Source organism: Balaenoptera physalus (genome assembly GCF_965194825.1).
Source record: "Balaenoptera physalus genome assembly, chromosome: 14".
In the NCBI taxonomy this organism is placed as follows: Eukaryota; Metazoa; Chordata; class Mammalia; order Artiodactyla; family Balaenopteridae; genus Balaenoptera; species Balaenoptera physalus.
Window position 1 is genome coordinate 54,828,889 of NC_138893.1, and position 19,082 is coordinate 54,847,970.

The window sequence follows — 19,082 nt, forward strand, 5'->3', positions numbered from 1 at the left end:
CTACTGAAGCCCGCACGCCTAGAGCCCGTGCTCCACAACAAGAGAAGCCACCGCAATGAGAAGCCCGCGCACCGCAACGAAGAGTAGCCCCCACTCGCTGCAACTAGAGAAAGCCCGCACACAGCAACAAAGACCCAATGCAGCCAAAAAAAAAAAAACCAGCAGTTAAAACTGTTAGAGGTTTTGTCTACTCCAGTTATGGGTTACAGCAAGGAATTCTGAAGCAGCTAGGGGAGCCTACTCCCTAGAAAGTTTTATGACAAGGCTTCACACTAAAGAGAAACTACTGGAAGTGGAATAAAACTTGAGATGGTCAGGGACACCACAGAGATTAATAGAAGGTACAGAAAAAAATCTGGGAGGAGAATACAGCCACTATATTGTTTAACATTACACAAAAACAACATAATTCTGTGACATCAGAAAAGTTATCTGAAACAAGCTTTTTTCCTAAAATTTCAGGAAAACTAATTTAACATAAGAATGAACAGCAGAAAAGGCTCAAGATTAAATCTATACAAAGGTTCTATAATAAAAATGAATAAACAGTAATATAATATCCCCACAATCAAAGCATACCAGAAAGACATTCAAAAACATAAAAATAGAAATGTGGTTTACAAAACAAGCCAAAAGACATTAAGAAAATTTTATGACATTAAAGAACACAAACCAGAATTTGGAAAACTCAGAAATGATGTAACAATAGAGTAATAGAAATAATTAAAAATTTTAAAAGTATTTAGATATTAAGCCTAAACTAGAAGGAACACAAAAACAAAGATCACAGAATGCTTTTTCCTTAAGGTACAAAAAAGAGAAATCTTTTCAAGTAAAAAATAAGTGAAGAAGGGGAAATAATTCATTAGATGGATCTAACAGGAGATTAAACACAGTAGAAAGTTAGCTAAGTGAACTAGAAGACAGGGCAACAGAAAATGTTCAGACTAAACCAGAGGGAAAAAGGGATAAAAACAATGCAAAAGCAGAAGATAAAATGGATATGTATACTTGAAGTTCCAGAACACAAAGAGAAAGAGATTAGGGCAGAAGCAGTATTTACTAAGATAATGGCAGAGGATTTTCCAAAATGGATGGATAACATGGAGGCATACATTAAGGAAGCCCTAATAGCCCAAAGCAGGATCAATATAAAGAAAAAGCATACCTTAACATATTACAATGGAAATCACACCTTAACATATTATAGTAGAAAACCAAAGACAAAGAGAAAAACTGAAAACCACAGTAAGACTTTAAGCTGACTTTTCAGTAGAAACAATGAGATTCAGAAATAAGTGGAAAGTTATCTTCAAAACGCTAAAAGAAGAATAACAACCAACCCAGAATTCTAGACCATTTACTTCAATGGTGTGCTGGAACTTCTCCACTGGACTCTCAGAATTCCATAATGGCAGTCTTGTCCATGGGTGATTGTCAAAATCAGTGTTCTCTGGAGAGAAAGATGGTAGAAAACTCTTATTCTGACATAATGATGATGTCACTCTTCCAGTTTTGCTCTTCTCTATCAAGACTGTTTTGGCTATTCAGGGTCCTTAGAAGTTCCATATGAATTTGAGAACTGTTTTTCTATTTCTGTGAAAAATACCATTGGGATTTTGATAGGGATTGCATTGAATTTGTATATTGCTTTGGGTAGTATGGACATTTTAACAATACTAAGTCTTCCAATCCACAAACACAGGATGTGCTTCCATTGGACAGTCTTTTATTTTTTAAAAAATATGTTTATAATAGAAAACATTCCCACAAATAAATTTCCAGGCCAAGATGGATTCAGCAGTGAATTCTCCCAAACATTTAAGAAAGAAATAACACCAATCTTATACAATTCTCCCAGAGAAGAGAAAAAGAGGGAACACTCCCCAAATTGTGTTGAAGCCAGTGTAACCTAGATGGAAATCTGACAAGAACATTACAAGGAAGAAAAATCAAAGAAAAAGTTATCTCAGGAACATGTATGCAAAAATCCTGAACAAAATATTAGAAAATCAAATTCAGTAATACATAAAAAGAAAATGCATCACAAATGGGATTTATTTCAGAAATATTTGAAAATCAGTGTAATTCACCACATTAGAAGTTAAGAAAATACTATTACAATACTTAATAGGCTTAGAGAAAGCATTTGATGAATGTCAACACTCATTCATGATAAAAATCTTTGTATATGTCTTTAATTTTAAAAGTAGGACAATTAATTAAAGCTTCAATGCATTTTGCATGGTAAAATGGTAAAAGATTTTCTTAGCAGCAAAAAGTTTTGGTGTATTTTTAGAAAATCCTGAAAGAAATTTATGAGTGGTATAAAGATATAAAAAACATATTACAACATAAGGAAGACTTTATTTTAAATTTTCTAGTCTCTCTGGGAAAGAAATAGAAACTGTGGAGAAGAAAGAGAGCATATATCATAAAGAAAGAAGATCCTCACATGTTACAGAAAGAGAAAGAGACCTCCAAAAGTATAAATCTCTTCAGTTTAGGGAGAAATCTCATTTCCTATGGAGGCTGAGAAGTAACAGCCTTATAAGGAACTAAGTGCTCTTGCTGTTAAAATGTTGCAGCTACTGGAATATGCAAGAAACACAGAATGGCAACTGTAAAGAAAAAGCATTAACTACAGAAGGCATATAATTACTAGAAGAGGAGAAGTAACTCACAGGTTTAAAGCAACAGAGGGAATAGAGAATGAAGTCCTGTAAGTACAGTTGACCTTTAAACAACATGGGTTTGAACTGAGCTTGTCCACTTATACACAGATTTATTCAATAAATACAGTATCTATATTTTCATTTTACAGATCTTTAAATTAACTAAGTGTGGGGAAAAGTTGGTGTTCGATTAGAGATCACAATGTGTGGAATCAAAAGAACTAGCGTTTGAGTCCTGAGTCTACCCAAACTGTCTCAGCTTCCTGCCCTTGGATGAGTAATTTATTAATTTCTTTATTTTTGAGGCAGAGAGAGCAGTACGCAGATTTTTGACTGCATGGAGTTGGTGCCCCACCGCTGCATTGTTCAAGGGTCAACTGTATTTTTAGGAAGTATCATTTCCACTTTGTATCTACCTACAGCCATATTTCCTATATATGGAATGGTTAATGCAAGTGATTGAGCAATTAGGTTTTTGTACAAAATTCTTATTTAAATTTTTTCAAGCCAAATTTTTAACATAACTATTTCTGTCTAAGTATTTCTTCTCATTAGGTTAATGGACTGCTAATTTTCATAATGTCTTTTGGAATACACATAAATTAGTTTAATTATAAGTATAACATATATTCATTTCTGAAATTTAGAAAATAGAAAAGAGTATAACAAAGAAAATAAAAATAATCCTATGTCCTACTATCCAGAGATAGTTATTAACTATGATATATTTTCTAGTCTTTTTATCTATATACATATATATGTACGTACTTATTTATTCATTGATAAATTCATTCATTCATTCGTTATCTATTTTTATAAAATCAGGATCATATGAAATTTTGCATTGTTTTTTTTAACTTTAACTTTTATTCTGAGCACTTCTCCATATCATTAAATATTCCTTGAAAACATAATTTTAATGGATATTTAAGATTTCATCATAGTTTTGCCTTTACTAGACTTACTAATATCTTTAAAAGGTGAATTAACACCACAAAAATAAGTATATAAGTTATAATTGATATTACAAGAATTCTAACCATAATCATAAATAAACTGTTGTTGGTTACCTTCCTGTATATGGTCTTCAGTGCTGGATTTAAAGGTTCCTTACTTATGTTTAGTCTGAAATTCCATGACCGTCTAACAGGTGAAGGTAATGACATTATTTCTCCACTTTCTTCAAACCAACACTTCCCCTATCAAAAATATTTAAGAATATAGTAAGTAAATATTACACTAAAAACAAATGTAACACACCATCAGTGAGTGGTTTCCCTGGTTAGCTAGTGAACTTGCCTCTTTTAGTTTAAGCAGGCGGTTTTCCATTTTGTTGCAGGTCTTTTTATATATTTCTGGCTTTCTGTGAACATAGAATCCTTCTTCTTCTAAAATGCGTGGCATCATATCTTTTGGCAGTTTAAGTTGGTTGATCACTTAATAACAAAACCTAGATATTACTTTAAAGTCCAAAATATTAAACTGGTATTGACCAAACAAGAAGCAAAAGGGAACTATCATATACTCTACCACTAAAGCCTAGCAGAAAGTCTATACACACACACACACAGACACACACACACACACACACACACACACACACAATGAATGAGCTCTTTAAACCAATTCCCTTTAACTCAGAGAAAGCATGAAGAACAAATATACAAAAATTTCTATAATTTTAAATCAGTACTTTTTATCTATCCAGCATACAAAGAAGCTATTATCCTACAATATGATTCATTAATGACTTGAATATTTTCTTGTAAAAACTTTACCTGGAGAATTGCTTGGAACAAAAATATTTGCCTGTTGTTTTTTAACTTGTTCCTGATCATCTTCATAATCAGCAGCCTTTACTTCAAGTAAATCTAGGAAAATGACTTCTTCCTTAAAATCTTCATCTCGGCCCTCAGCAAAGTTTTGTAAATTATCACCAAGTGAAAAGTGTTTGTGGTAACTATCATTTACTGATCTCTGTTGAATACCAAAAAGAAAAATAAGTATACGTGCTTGTCCTCAATGATTAACATGCAGATAAATGAAAGGTACTAGAATCTTGCTGTGAAGTCTTTCTGATCTATGCCACCCAGTTCAAGTTCAAGCTGAAACTGTGTGACAATGAACTTTCATTGAACACAGAGGAACTCATTTAAGGCTTAATATTATAAAATATGATTTTTCTATAGCCCTTCATTGAAATTCTCAATGAAAGGCTACTGAAAAAGAACTACAATTCAAGTCTCTCCTCTCCTATGGAAAATGTTCTGAAATATTGGACTATGATATTTCAACTGTTGAGAATTCACAGTGTAGGGCAAAGTCTAGAGACATCAAGCCATGTGGTCTTCAGCCCCATTTTTTTCCACCATTCAGAAAGAAGTACTACCTAAGGTGATGTGGAGTAGTCATGCTGTTTTCTGGATGATATTTAAGAAAAAAAAGAAAGAAAAGTAAAGATACAAATAGAAGTCTGTGGTAGTGTGATTGATTATGATACATTTCTGAAATATGATATATAAAAGTTACAAACAATCTGAATGTAGGTATTGAAACAGATATATTACTAAATATAAAAATGTATACTTTTATATCATATCAGAAATTTTATATGAGTCTCTTCACAAAAAAAATCACCAATTTATTTTGGATGACTTTAGTTGTCTAACTTAAAATCTACATATGTTGAAAGAGAGAAGGAGACAGAGTATGTGAGTCATGCAAATAAAAATCCCTTAATTTTCAAAAACATACATTTAGGGGTAAATAATTAAATAAAAAGAATTAATAATAGAATTCCATTGAATAGATAACCGTAGATGGCCTTGATCAACTCTGACAAAATTAAGTGAGTAACATGGTTAAGCATCACCTAGGTTCATATCAAGTCATCACATCATCATACCTTCCCTATATCCCTGTCATGAAATCAAGAAAGTATTTTATATCCAGAAATCTTTGTGGCATCATTTTCAGAAGTCAAACAAGATATGACACTGATATCTAGGAGCAAGATTTGGGGGATCTTCACATAGGGGATCTCTTTGAATATTCCAATCATAGACAAAGAGGGGCTCTTTGCTCCTGCTGTAGGTCCCATTACCAAGCTACTTTCACCGCACCCCTGGTGTGGGCCAGGGCTTTCAACCTGCCTTCAGAGCTGAGGTCTGCCCTGATGGCTGAGTCATGTCAGGCTCTCACTTTGGATCCCAGCCTTTTATTTATGACCATGTAGGTCTCTTTCATGAATCCTACCCCACTACATCTACCTATATTTTTAGATTGAGACAAGCTATGATCTCAACCAATACAATCACCTTGCTGGTCTTCACTATGCAGCTCACAGCAGACCAGTGTCTGTGCTGTTAGCTGTTATGTGACATGAAGCATGAGGTCAGAAGGCAACCACCTAATTTTCCATGCATAAGTCTAAATGAATGCACCTGAGTATGATGTGGTAAAAAAAAAAAAAAGAGAGAGAGAGAGAGAAAGAGAGATATTCTCCCCTTTCTCCTAGTAGGAAGGAGCCACAGTCACACTCAGCCTCCCACAAAACAGTAGCTTTCCCTCCCTGTGATGAGGACAGTAGATTCCCATTGTCCCCAAACTTACCAGGTGCAGGGCAGATGGCTTTTCCAAACAACTTCTCTAAACAACCCACATCCAAGCCTGGACTTCCTTGTGCCCAAATAGTCTACTTGCCCCACTGACCTAATTTCTCTCATGTCTTCCCTGTGAGAAGGAAAAGCAGTCATAACCACAGCGCTTCGCCCTGGTGCACTCTGCTGGGTGGACCTTCTCTTGTTTCCCCTGAAAAGTCCATTCCTTAACCTATATCATGGGATTCTGGGATATCAGGTGACTTGGCAGAGCATGTGCATGTTTGATACTCATTTATTCAATATTCACTCAAATATGGAGTGCCTAATATGTTCAAGGAAGAATATAAACAAAGAGACAGAAATACATGTGAGGTGGTGATAAATGTCATGAAGAAAAATGATGCAAGATAAGTGGCTAGAGAATACTGGGATGGGGGGTTGGGGGGTACTATTACATAAGGTTTTCAGGCACAGTATTTTTAATTATGTGTCATTTGAACAGAGACCCAAAGGTAGTGAGGGAGAGAGCATAAGGATAAGACAAGAGCTCTCTAGACAGTTAAAAGGTACAAAGTCCCTGAGGCAGGAACAGGAAGGAGGCCAGTATGGCCGGAGTTGGGTGGGAGAAGGGGAAACTAGTGAGAAAGGAAGTCAGAGAGGTACTAAGGGGGCCGTGGAAGCCCCTATAAGGACTTCAGCTTTTTTTTGAGTGAGATAGGAAACCATTAGAAGGTGTTTAAAAAAATGTTCTGTCTTAGATTTTAACAGAATCACTCTGACTACTGTATGGTATACCAAATAGACTGTTGGGGCAATAGTAAAAATAAAGGGAGACTATGGCAATGATCTGGATGAGAGGTTACGGCCGCATAGACTAGGCTGTGCCAGGGGAGGTGATGAAAAGTGGGCTGGGTTCTGGAAGTGGGTTGGATACTTTGAAGGTAGAACCAACAGGATTTGTGACAAACTGGATATGAGGCATGTGAGTAAAAGAGGATCCAAGGATGACAGCAAGGTTTGGCTGAGCAATTGGAAAAATGGAATTGCTATACTGTGATTCTATTTATATAAAAGTCTGTGTGTGCATATATGGGTATAAGCATAGAGAACAGTATGAAAAAATGGTAATAGTGGTTTATCTCAGAGCAGTGGGATGTCACATGATTTTTATTTTCTTCCTCATGGTTTTCTGCATTAAGTTTTTATAATGTATATACTAAAGTTGTTAGATTTTTTAAAGATAAAACTCTTTTCTGTGGAACAAACAACAACAACAAAAGGAATGTAAAGACTGGAGCAGGATACAGGATACAAAGAAACGGGAATGGAAGAGACTGAGAAGTAAGTAGAAAGGCAAAGGGGGGCCCAAGAGAAATTCAAAAGGAGGACCTGAAGGATTTGGAAATGACTGGGAGGTGTCAGAAGATACTGGGTAGAACTCTGGAAATACAGGAGGGGGCTCAAGGAAACTGTAGAGAGATCTGAAGGTAGAGAGGAATGGAGAAAGTTGAGAGGAATAGGAGCAGAAGGGAGACCAATGAGACTGACAAATCAGGAGATGGGAAAGACCAGTGAGACTGATTAGGACTGGAGGAAAGGACGGCCCGAGAATAACAGTGGGCTGAAGAGTTTGGGAAGAACTGACAGAAATTAGAAGGGTCTGGGATTGTACAAGGAGGGATGAAGAATGGGGAATCAATGAAGAGTAATAGAGATTATGGAGAACAACGTGGGCACTTGGAGAAATGAACAGGAGGAACAAAAGAAAACACAGGCTTTGGAGCTGATAGCCTGTACTTCCCGGCTCTATCAATTCTTACCCCTGTGTGCCTGTTTCCTCACCTATAAAACAGAGATGATAATAATGCCTACCTCACAGGGTTATTATGAGGATTGAATGAGACAATCCACATTTAAAATTTAGAATATCACTGGGCATCCAGTAAGCACTCAATAAATGTTAGGAATTATTATTATGAGCAGCTTCTCAATTCAAAGAGAAGGCAGCTCAATAATAAAAATTTCACCTCCCATCAAGTATTTCATTCTATGCCTTTAATAAAGAGTAATTTTTCCTGAGAATGAGGATGTAGGAGGAAGGGAAACAAATCCAACCTGCTCTGCAGACTGGCCTAAAGTTGAGTCTTCTTCACCACTCAGGATAAAAAACGAAAGACCTTCATCCAGTGAGACTTCAGTCTGCAGATTAAACAATGGTAAACCAGTATTCAGTGTTGAAGTGAAAGCTTTTTCTGCTTTTAAGGGAAAGAAGTAGTTTTCTGTAATATGGTAATAGTAACCGTATCTTATTCAAGAACCAAAAGCAGTAGGAGAGATAGTATCAAGTTATATTTAACTTTGAGTCTGTTTGGCTCATGAATTATTTTTGTATTTTGTTTTGTTTTTAAGGTCCGGTAACTGTGATTTAAAAAAAAAAAAACAATAAAATTGCAGCATTATTTCCAATAGCCAAGATATGCAAACAACTTAAGTGTCCATCAACCGATGAACGGACAAAGATTTACACACATACACACACACACACAATGGAGTGCTATTCAGCCATAAAAAGAATGAAATCTTGCCATTTGTGACAACATGGATGGCCCTTGAGAGCATTATCCTAAGTGAAATAAGTCAGACAGAGAAAGACAAATACCATATGATCTCACTTACTGGTGAAATTTTTAAAAAGCAAAACAAAAAATCAAGCTCATAGATACAGAGAACAGACTGGTGGTTAACAGAGGCAGGGGGTGCAGGGGGCAGTAGGCAAAATGGGTGAAGGGGGTCAAAAGGTACAAACTTCCAGTTATAAAATAAGTAAGTCTTGGGGATATAATGTACAGCATGGTGACTAGTTAATAATGCTATATTGCATATTTGAAAGTTGTCAAGAGAGTAAAACTTAAAAGTCCTCATCACAAGAAAAAAACTTTTTTTTTGTAACTACGTGTGGTGACAAACGTTAACTAGACTTATTGTGGTGATCGTTTCCCAATATATGCAAATATTGAATCCTTATGTTGTACACTTGAAAGTAATATAATGTTATATGTCAATTATATCTCAATTAGAAAATTTTTTAAATTAAAAAATAAAAATATAGGGTCCAAATCTTCTCCATCTTCCCAATCTATCTCTTCAGTCTAGTCAGAGTATTGAGAGCATTACCTTACAGTTAGATCAAAATGTGGACTCAGGGCAAACTCTTTTTTCTCTCCCTGTTTTTGGGTGCTCTCATGTATGAACGCACTCACATACAAGTATCACCCCACCCCACCAATAATCTTTTGTGAACTTAGAGATAATTAAAAGTATTAAAAGTGGCATATTCTTAGTGATGAACTTGCTTATAAATAGGCTCTCATTTTTCAATACTGTCAAGTCTGAATCTTTCAAATATAAATCACCTATCACTTCTTTGTCACACACATTTAAATGAACTGTTTTTAGAGAGGTTTGGGAGAGGAATCAGAAGGAAGGAAGGAAGGAAAGAAGGAAGGAAGGTAGGGAGGGAGGGAGGAAGGGAGGAAGGAAGGAAGGGAGAGAGAGAGAGGGAGGGAGGGAGGGAGGGAAAGAAAGGAAAGAAGGAAGGAGGAAATCTGCTAGTTTCTAGGAACCAAAGAATTCAAAAATATGTAAAATACAAAAGCTTATCCTACATCCTCTTTGTATCTACGATATCGCTGTCCCATTAACTTTAAAAGTCATGTACCTTTCAACAATACTGATATATAAATTGTCCATATATACTTTTACTTCCCTCTGTCTCTGCTCATTGCAAAATCATTTGCTAAAATCCTCAACTTCCTGAGCAGATATCCCTTCCTAGCAGTTTGTAATGGAAACTCTTAGAAGCCAATTTCTCTTCCTTTTTACCTCTTTTCTTAATATTCAATGGACTTATCTTGACAAACTTCCAATTTTTTACTATTCACAGTTAAATTAAATCAAAGTTAGGCTCACTTTTATTCATTTGCTGAATGAACAACATGTATACAATCATCTTTTTTTAGTCTGCTTTCACTATTAAATTTAATTAATTTTTACTAAGTACCCAAGAGGGACCCTGCAGTGAAGACAAAGATGAGTTTTTTAAAAACCCGAAATACATTCCTTACATTTTAAAATTTGAGAGTATTTTTAAAATAATCTCATTGCTTATGGCAGAAATGACTAGTTGTTCATTGCTGTCTTTTCTCCCATTTCTAATAATAGAACTTATTTTAGCTGGATACAGAGACATTTTTTCCCACGTTCCTTTTAGTGGAAATAATGTGTGCAATTTTCAGGTCTTGTCCCGTAAGAGATCAATCTGCAATCCTATGGCTCTCTTCCTCCTCCCTTCCCTTTGGTTAGCAAATGAAGACACAGGAGCTTTGCCATTGGACTCAGAGATGGAAACTAAGTGTTGAAGATGGCAGAACTCTCCTAGTAGCCTGGACTACTTATCTATTACACTAGAGAGAAATAAAACTTCTATCTTAATTAAGACACTTTACTTTGAATCTTTTTGTTAAAGCTGCTTAGCCTTTACTCTAAATAATGCAGTTCGCCCAAGATGTGAGTGATTTTGTCATTTGAAGTTTCAAATATGTGATTACACATTGTATTTCAGAACAAAATCTGTAAGTCGGGGATCACCTATAATATTTTATTATAATTTTTTAAGATAAGAAATAATGTCAAGTAGAAATAGAGAGTGAGTAAATATTGGCATGAGAGATCTTTTTGGAGTGACAAAATGGTCTAAAATTGGATTATAATGTTGATTATATATTCTGTAAATTTACTAAAAATCATTGAATCATATGCTTAAAATGGATGAATTTTCACTATGTAAAGTACACCTCAATAAATCTGTTCTAAAAAGTTTTTTTTAAAAAGTTATTCACCTTAGACCACTGATACATCTTATTATCAATGAGCAGCTGAGTTGAAGATTTTTTGCCTTGATTAATCTGAAACACAATGTAAATAAATAGTATGGAAAACTTAATGTTCACAGATATAGACATAATCGTGTTCATAAGTCTTTTGCCCAAAATGGATAAAAACAAAGACTTCTCAATGTTTTTCTTTTAAAAAGTATATACATGTTTTCTCCTGAGATGTCAAATTTAGTTACCATAACCAAATCACTTAACTTTTCTTGGCTTCAAGTTTGGAAATAGAAAGCATGGAAAATAACTTGAAGCTTTTTGGATTTAAGGAGCTATATTAAAATAGAATTTTAGCTCTTTTTTGATAAAGAAAAGTTTATCATGATATATGTTGATTTAAACAGTAAATTTGAAAATAGGAAAGAAAAAATAATATTACCTTGGCATTTTTTAGCTTTTCTCTTACTTTGCCTCTCAGCGTTTCTATTATGTTTTGATTTTCTTCCATATTTAAATCTATCAAGAAGCCAACATAATATGGAGTTCATGACACTTTCTTATAATATAATTAAACAGCAATAGCATCAAAAGTACTTATTAAATAGCATGCATTTCTTTGGATCATGACAATTATGAAGACTGGGTCACTGCCCCATGAGAGCTTAGAACCTAGAAAATAAAGCTTAGAAACTTCCCCCTTTTCCATCTGGAATAAATACTCATGCATGGTCAGGACTGAATTTTGTAGTCAGGCTAAAAAAAAAAAAAAGGTTCAGATAAGCAGACCTTTATCTTTTTCCTTTTAGGAAAAAAAATCCATGAAAACAGTAATATTCTATATAAACTGCTCTACAGTCCACAGAATATACAAATATCAAAACCAGTTTACTTCAACTTGCTTAAACTGAAGAGGAAGGAATCTGAAAAAAAGAGAGGTAAGTCTCCAAGCACCCATTTTAACTACTTATGTCAGTTTTGTAAATTCAGTATAATACTGCCAGCTCTTAGAGGAAATGAAACAGTCTTGCTGGGTATAAAGAAGGCTCCAGCTGTTATGTGTACTCCAAGCCTCATGTTATTTTCTTCTCATCCACCAGATGATCTACTGTATGGATTGAGAAAGACAGGGGTTATGCAGTCCTAGGTACAATAGAAAATGGAGGACCTACTGGTCATTTTGCCTTGTATTTTTCTTTTTCTTCTCCCTGCCTTTGAGTAGTTAAAGGTTAAATAGAAAATGGTGGAAATAAAGGGTAAGCATAAAGCTAAATCAGTATAGGTCATGAGAATCTTCATTCTTAGTTGCAGTATTCCATGATAAAATTTAAAAATTATTAGTTGTTTGTTTATACTCTATTCCCAGAACTTAGAATGACAGACGGCACATAGTAGGTGCTTAATAAATATTTGCTGGATAAATGAAGCAGGAGTCAACCATTATTTATATATTTTTCTCCCTGAGACCTGGAAACTTCCTGAAACAGGTTCTGTATCTCTGTATCTTTATGGTCTAACATAGCCTGAAGAACGAAAAGATTCTCCATGTTTGCAGAGAGAGAGAGAGAAAACAAAACTTAGTTTTATTACATGCACTAACTTTACCATTATTTCCTTATACACACTTGTATTATATAGGAAGTTTAGTTTCTGTTTGAACTTATCCCTTAAGAAACTGTGTTCCCAAATGAAACCCTGGGATAGAATTAGTCATTTACATCTTTAAAAAATAAAGTCCAACAGTATTAGAGTTGTGGTATACTTATTGAGAACCTTTCTGGAGATGCTTGTCTACATTTTCTTCTACTGCAATGTTATCTGTGTCTTCTGACATCTGCAAAAAAAGGGGGGAAGGGTTACCTTGTATCTTTTTGTTTTGGCATTTAACATCTTTTCATAGGTTTATCAGCCCTTTGAAAGTCATCTCCTTTAAAATGACAATTCATATCCTTTGCCTGTTTTCTTAAATTTCATCCTTTTATCAATGGGTATGAGCTCTTTATATACGATAGATTTTTAAGTTAAAAAATTGCTCTCTGTAATATCAAAAAGAACCTTTTAATGATAAAATCCAGTAGATAGTTGTTAGTGTTCATATACTGCCTACTTCATATACCTTTTAGGAGGGTCAAATGAGATCAAACATATGAAAATACTTTGAAACTCAACACTATATCAACGTTAGCTATTACCTGAGTACTCTGTAGCATCTGATAACTTTCTAAAAGCTTTCTATATCCTTTTCCTCTACCCTTCTACCTCTCTGGCCACTTATTCCTTGTATCCTTTCTTGGTCACACTTCTCCTCATAGCCTAAATGTGGGCACATTCCAAGCATTTGGAGAGTGCATGGATTCCCATGGCTTCCCAAATCTGTCTCCAACCTTGACTGCTCTCCTGAATACCATATTTCTAGTTGCCTACTGGTATTTCTAATTGAATGTACTACCATTATCAAAAATTCAATATTTTAAAATGAGCATTTATTTCTTTTACCACTTTTTAAACCTCAATATTCTAAAATTAAACCATACTAGCAATGTTAAATGTTTTTTTTAGAACAATATGGATGTTTTTCATTTTAAGTTGAAAAAATAGTATAGCAAAAGACTCCTTAAATAACAACTGTACATGCTAACCAAATTAATGTGCAGTTGGAGTGGGAAGAGCAAGCAGACACACATCAGATTTCCAATCACAGTAAAAACATGGATTCGTGTCAAAAGCCAAAGCAGGGTATACTGACATGATCACTGTAAGAGCTTAGTCTATAGACTTTCTGAAAGAACTCCAAATCCACCAGTGGTTCCTGTACCACACTTAAGAACTACTGAGTAAGGTCAGTATGAACTAAGATGTTCTGTTCTTACTAAACCTTCAGTATTTTCCTCAACAAAATTAAAAATACCTAACTTCACTCTTGACCAAGGAGACAGCAACCCTTGAAGGTGTGATGGGACATCAACCCCAGCAAGTGATTGATAGATGTCTCCTTCAATTCCCAATAATCTCACCAGCATTCTGGATATACTTTTCATAACTTCCCATCCCCATCTAGAAGGCAGGAATAAAATATGAATCTTAATTGACACGTAGATACCAGTCCTAAAAATGTTTCACTCATTCATTGATTAAAAAAAGAAAAACTTTTTTTTTTTTTTTTAGCAAAGCAGGAAATGGATTGTTGGCTGGTTGAGAGAACAGAGAAATAAATATTTAAATAAGGGAATAAATAAATAAATAAATATATAAATAACTCACCTCTAATACTCTTTATTACATAATTGACAGACCAAAGAGTATAATTCATCTGTAAACTCTCTTATTATTTTTTTAACATATGAACTGTACGATTTGTATATAGAACCAAATATATCACATTTTTTCAAGATTATCCTACATTTACAATTGAGCTATTTAGTATAATCAAAATCCTTACAAACTCCATTAATACCTTACTTTTCTAAAAATATCTTCTTTTCTCTTTGAAATATTTTTCATGATGGTTCTTTCATTTCCACTTTCTAAATAAATAAGAAATATTTTTAAGAATTATATATCATATTACTGAGAGAAAACAATTACTTTGATACTTGAGATAAACATGCTATTTAAATTTTTTAATTTAACTAAAAACTAAACAAAGAAACACACTATTGCCTTTAGTATTTAGTTGTTGATCACCTTTAGTATTTAACAGAAATTCTAGTTAGTCCAATAAGACATGTAAAAGAGTTAGAGGTAAAACTATTGGAAAGGAGACAACAGACTGATTTTTTTGTAGAGGGTAGGTTTTATACGTAGACACTCAATCAAAAAACTTTAGAAAAAATGAGAAAGTTGATAAGTGGCAGAATACAAGAGAATGTATGGCAAAGTTAACAGCTTCCCTACATGCTAATATAATAGAAAAAAATCACTTTCATAACAGCAATACAAAACTTTTTCAAAATACATAGGAATAACCTCAACGAAAATATTTGGGACCCCCCCAAAAAAAAGTATAAAACTTTACAGTGAGAAAAAAATCTGATTAAACAAAGAGATATTCCCTGGAGGCAGGAAAACTAGTTAAGAAGCCATTATAATAGTCCTGATGAGAGATTCTGGAGATCTGAATCCAAAAGTGGAAGCGGGAATGGAAGATGGAGATTCAGTTAAGAGGCAGAATTCACAGAATTTGGTGAGCAACTAGTTGTGTAGGACAAAGTGAGGGAGGAATCAAGGACTCTAAGGTTTGGGCTTGAGTAACTGAGAGGGAGTATCATTCTGAGTACTGTCGAAGATAATTGGGGAAGGGGTTAAAGAGTTCAGTTTTCAGAGGCTGCTTACGGGACATTAAGGTGAGAGGTCCAAAAAGTGATTAACAATACTGAACTGACTTGGAGCAGAAGAAACCAGGTCTAAGTTAGCTAACTCCTTTGTTTAATCAGTAAAAAAAGCATTTAAGAGATTGATTCTATGACTCTTGAAAAGAATCAACACCTTTAAGATTTTTCCCACCAACATACCAAGAATGGACACAACAGGAATAGAATGCTGGGAAAAGAGAATTTTGAATTTACTTTCCATTCTGCAAGAACTTCTAAAATGAACTTCAAATCAATACCTGGCTTACTGATGCCTACACCTGCAAATTTTATCTGCAAAAGCTAGGGAAAACATTAGCAGTGGCACATTCTATAGATACTTAAATTATAATAAATTATTAAATAAAAATCTTATTGTAGAAGAAATCATTAATCACGTTTTTTGCAGACCTGTAGATGTTTCTAAACGTTTATTTACCGTTTCATAAATACTATAAGATAAATAAATGATTACAGACAAAATAGTAGATAAAATTGAAGATCCGGATGAAAATTGCATTTGCCCTATTGAAAAAAATCACATGCGGAAGTAAGGAAAAATTATGACTCAGACTTCCACCTTCTTACAGAAATTCAACTTTCTGTGTTAAAAAACTGGCTCCAGGGTCTTCCCTGGTGGCGTAGTGGTTGAGAATCTGCCTGCCAATGCAGCGGACACGGGTTCGAGCCCTGGTCTGGGAAGATCCCACATGCCGCGCAGCAACTAGGTCCGTGAGCCACAGTTGCTGAGCCTGCGCGTCTGGAGCCTGTGCTCCGCAACAAGAGAGGCCGCGATGATGAGAGGCCTGCGCACCGCGATGAAGAGTGCCCCCACTTGCCACAACTGGAGAAAGCCCTCGCACAGAAACGAAGACCCAACACAGCCATAAATAAATAAATAAATAAAAATTAAAACTTAAAAAACAAAAAACAAAAAAGAAAAAAATTAGGAATTTCTAAAAAAAAAAAAAAACTGGCTCCAACAGTTAAATCCAAAATTCTCTTCAAGGATATTGCTAATTTACAATTCTTGTAGTTACAGCTTTTTCTAAAAGATAAGGAAATTGAAGATTAGCTATTTTTGTATCAGATGAACTGGAGGTCCACAGTCAAAGCCTGAGAATTAAAGTGAAGTAATTCATTCAACCTTTTCTGGTCCATACCAAACAGAAGGCAATTTTTATAAGTGTTTTATAAGTATAAATGTTTGCCCCTTGCTTAGCATTTAGAAATCTCTGGGTTCTGCAAATACATCCAGCAATGCCTTTATCACTATGGTGATTCCTGAAATAAAAGTTCCTAAAGCCTATTCTATGTTGTGTGTAAATTTAACATTCAACCACCTGCCACTTGGTTTCAGGAGTGTTAGCGGAACAAAATTACAGGAAAATCTCTAGTGTATGAAATGGTCACAAAATGCATAGTCTGGTATCTAATATTTCTTTCGTTAAGTATAAACTAACTAGAAATTTGTTTTTCCTTCAGTTTTTCCCCAGTTCTTGTTGAAAATAACTTCAAATGTATTAATCCACTTTTCTTCCTTAGCAGAACAGAATTCAGTCCAAAACCCAGTTTCATCTTTATCTTTGTTCATTTATTGTCACATAGTATCATGAATCCTTTCTGAACTCCCTTATAGCAATGTTTGACAAATCATGTTCTCCCAGATTTCTTTGATTTGAATGGGGATGCTATGCGAAAAAATTAGTCTCATTCAAAGTTATGATAAAATTAAAGCAATGGATAGCACTTTTTCAAAATAAAAATTTATTAAATACATGTCACCAGCTACCCTTTATTGGTACTGGGATATGGAAAAGGTGGAACTTAACCAAAATATTCCACAATTAAGTGTGACACAGCATTATTTCACAGTGTTTCACAAAAAGTATCAAGATTTCCAGGTGTTCCATTACCTAAGTTTAAAAATTAATATCTTTTAGTTAACTGTGATCTTATTTTCTAAAATGAAAACCTAGGAACCAAAGGTCTGACAAAGAATTTTCTGATCTGTGAATTTGTACACGTCTTTGAAAGGCATCAAAACTAAATCATCCATTGCTCTCAGGACTAAGCCGGAAATCATCACAACCTGCTTCTGTAGGTCAAGAAAGACTGGGTCCACTTCCCTTGAAACTTGTGGTATATAAAAATTGAGGGCTTCCCTGATGGCGCAGTGGTTAAGAATCCGCCTGCCAATGCAGGGGACACGGGACTCTATCCCTGGTCTGGGAAGATCCCACATGCCGCGGAGCAACTAAGCCCGTGCGTCACAACTACTGAGCCTGCGCTCTAGAGCCCGTGAGCCACAACTACTGAGCCCACGTGCCACAACTACTGAAGCCCACTCGCCTAGAGCCCATGCTCCGCAACAAGAGAAGCCACCACAATGAGAAGCCCACGCACTGCAATGAAGAGCAGCCCCCGCTCGCAGCAACCAGAGAGAAGCCCGCGTGCAGCAACAAAGACCCAATGCAGACAAAAATAAAATAAATAAAATAAAATAAATTTTTTTAAAAAATTGAATAAGTGACAAAACAAATTATAAAAACTGTAGTATATTTTGAAACATTATATCCAACACACAATGCAATGTAATTTTGCTACCCACAAGTTCATCATAGGATTGATAAAAATGTATTAATTCATAGAGCAACAAGGGCCATGAGGTCCAGAAACTGGACACAAGTAAGTCCTGTGATGTCATCTTTTATTTAAACCTGAAGATGTATCTTGGGTGCCTGTACTTATAGTCTCCACTGGAGAGAAACTCAAAACAAAGGCCCTTTCTGTAAGTGAGGCCAAAAGACGCTTGTGTCCACTTCCCCACCTAAGCCCTGCTCACCACTCTCTCATAAACCTTCAACTATACCCAGACCAAACTCTTCTTTATACTCCCTGCTAATTTCATCGTTTGATTTTTCCAGCTTCTCCCGTAATCTAGAGCATTCCACATTTCAAAGCCGGATTCAAACCCCACATCTTCCAGGAAATTTTTTCTGACTCTGGTCCTTCTGTGACCTCCACTAGCACTAATAATACGTAGTTTTTGTTTATTACAGTCTACCTTACAAGGCCACTTGCTGCTTACCCTACAGTGGGCTGGGGCATGAACTCATCTTCTACCCTCCACGAATCCTAGCAGGGTATTCAGCACACAGTAGGGACTCAATAAATAATACGGACCCGGATTCGAAGCAAATCAACCACTGCTCTCGAAAGCTATACAATGGAGTGGTCCTCAACCCTATTAATTCCCAAGGGGATGACTAATGGGTGGGCCAGGTCCCGGGGACTACAAGTCCCAGTAGCCCATGCGGGTCTGGCCCTCGTAGCCGGGGAACCCCGCTGGCTTTTTCCACAGAGCCGGTCTCCAACCAGACAAAATACTGGAGCGTCTGACAGGGAAGGGTGGGGAGGCTTTCTGAGGCAGTAAGATATTCACCTGGATGGACTGCACTTTTGCTACGTCTGGGCAGCGAAGGCAGGACGCACCGTTCACCGCATACTCAGAGGTCACCAACCGCCGGCAGCGCTCCCGACGTCTGCTCCACAAGCTAGCCGGGCGCTTGC

The 19,082-nt window shown here is 35.6% G+C and overlaps 1 protein-coding gene across 1 annotated transcript in view; it reads right to left on the bottom strand.

Annotated features, from left to right (window-relative positions):
* The window catches only part of CC2D2B (coiled-coil and C2 domain containing 2B), a 102,109-nt gene extending 83,039 nt beyond the window's left edge, over positions 1-19,070 (bottom strand). The window contains exons 1-8 of the mRNA XM_082423828.1: positions 14,620-19,070; positions 12,934-12,994; positions 11,603-11,679; positions 11,176-11,241; positions 8,393-8,476; positions 4,454-4,652; positions 3,975-4,111; positions 3,746-3,874 (exon numbers count right to left, since the gene is read on the bottom strand). Of these exons, the coding sequence (XP_082279954.1) occupies positions 3,746-3,874; positions 3,975-4,111; positions 4,454-4,652; positions 8,393-8,476; positions 11,176-11,241; positions 11,603-11,679; positions 12,934-12,994; positions 14,620-14,661 (795 nt within the window). The 5' untranslated portion in view covers positions 14,662-19,070. The remainder of the gene's footprint in view (positions 1-3,745; positions 3,875-3,974; positions 4,112-4,453; positions 4,653-8,392; positions 8,477-11,175; positions 11,242-11,602; positions 11,680-12,933; positions 12,995-14,619) is intronic.
* Between the last annotated feature and the right edge of the window lie 12 nt (positions 19,071-19,082).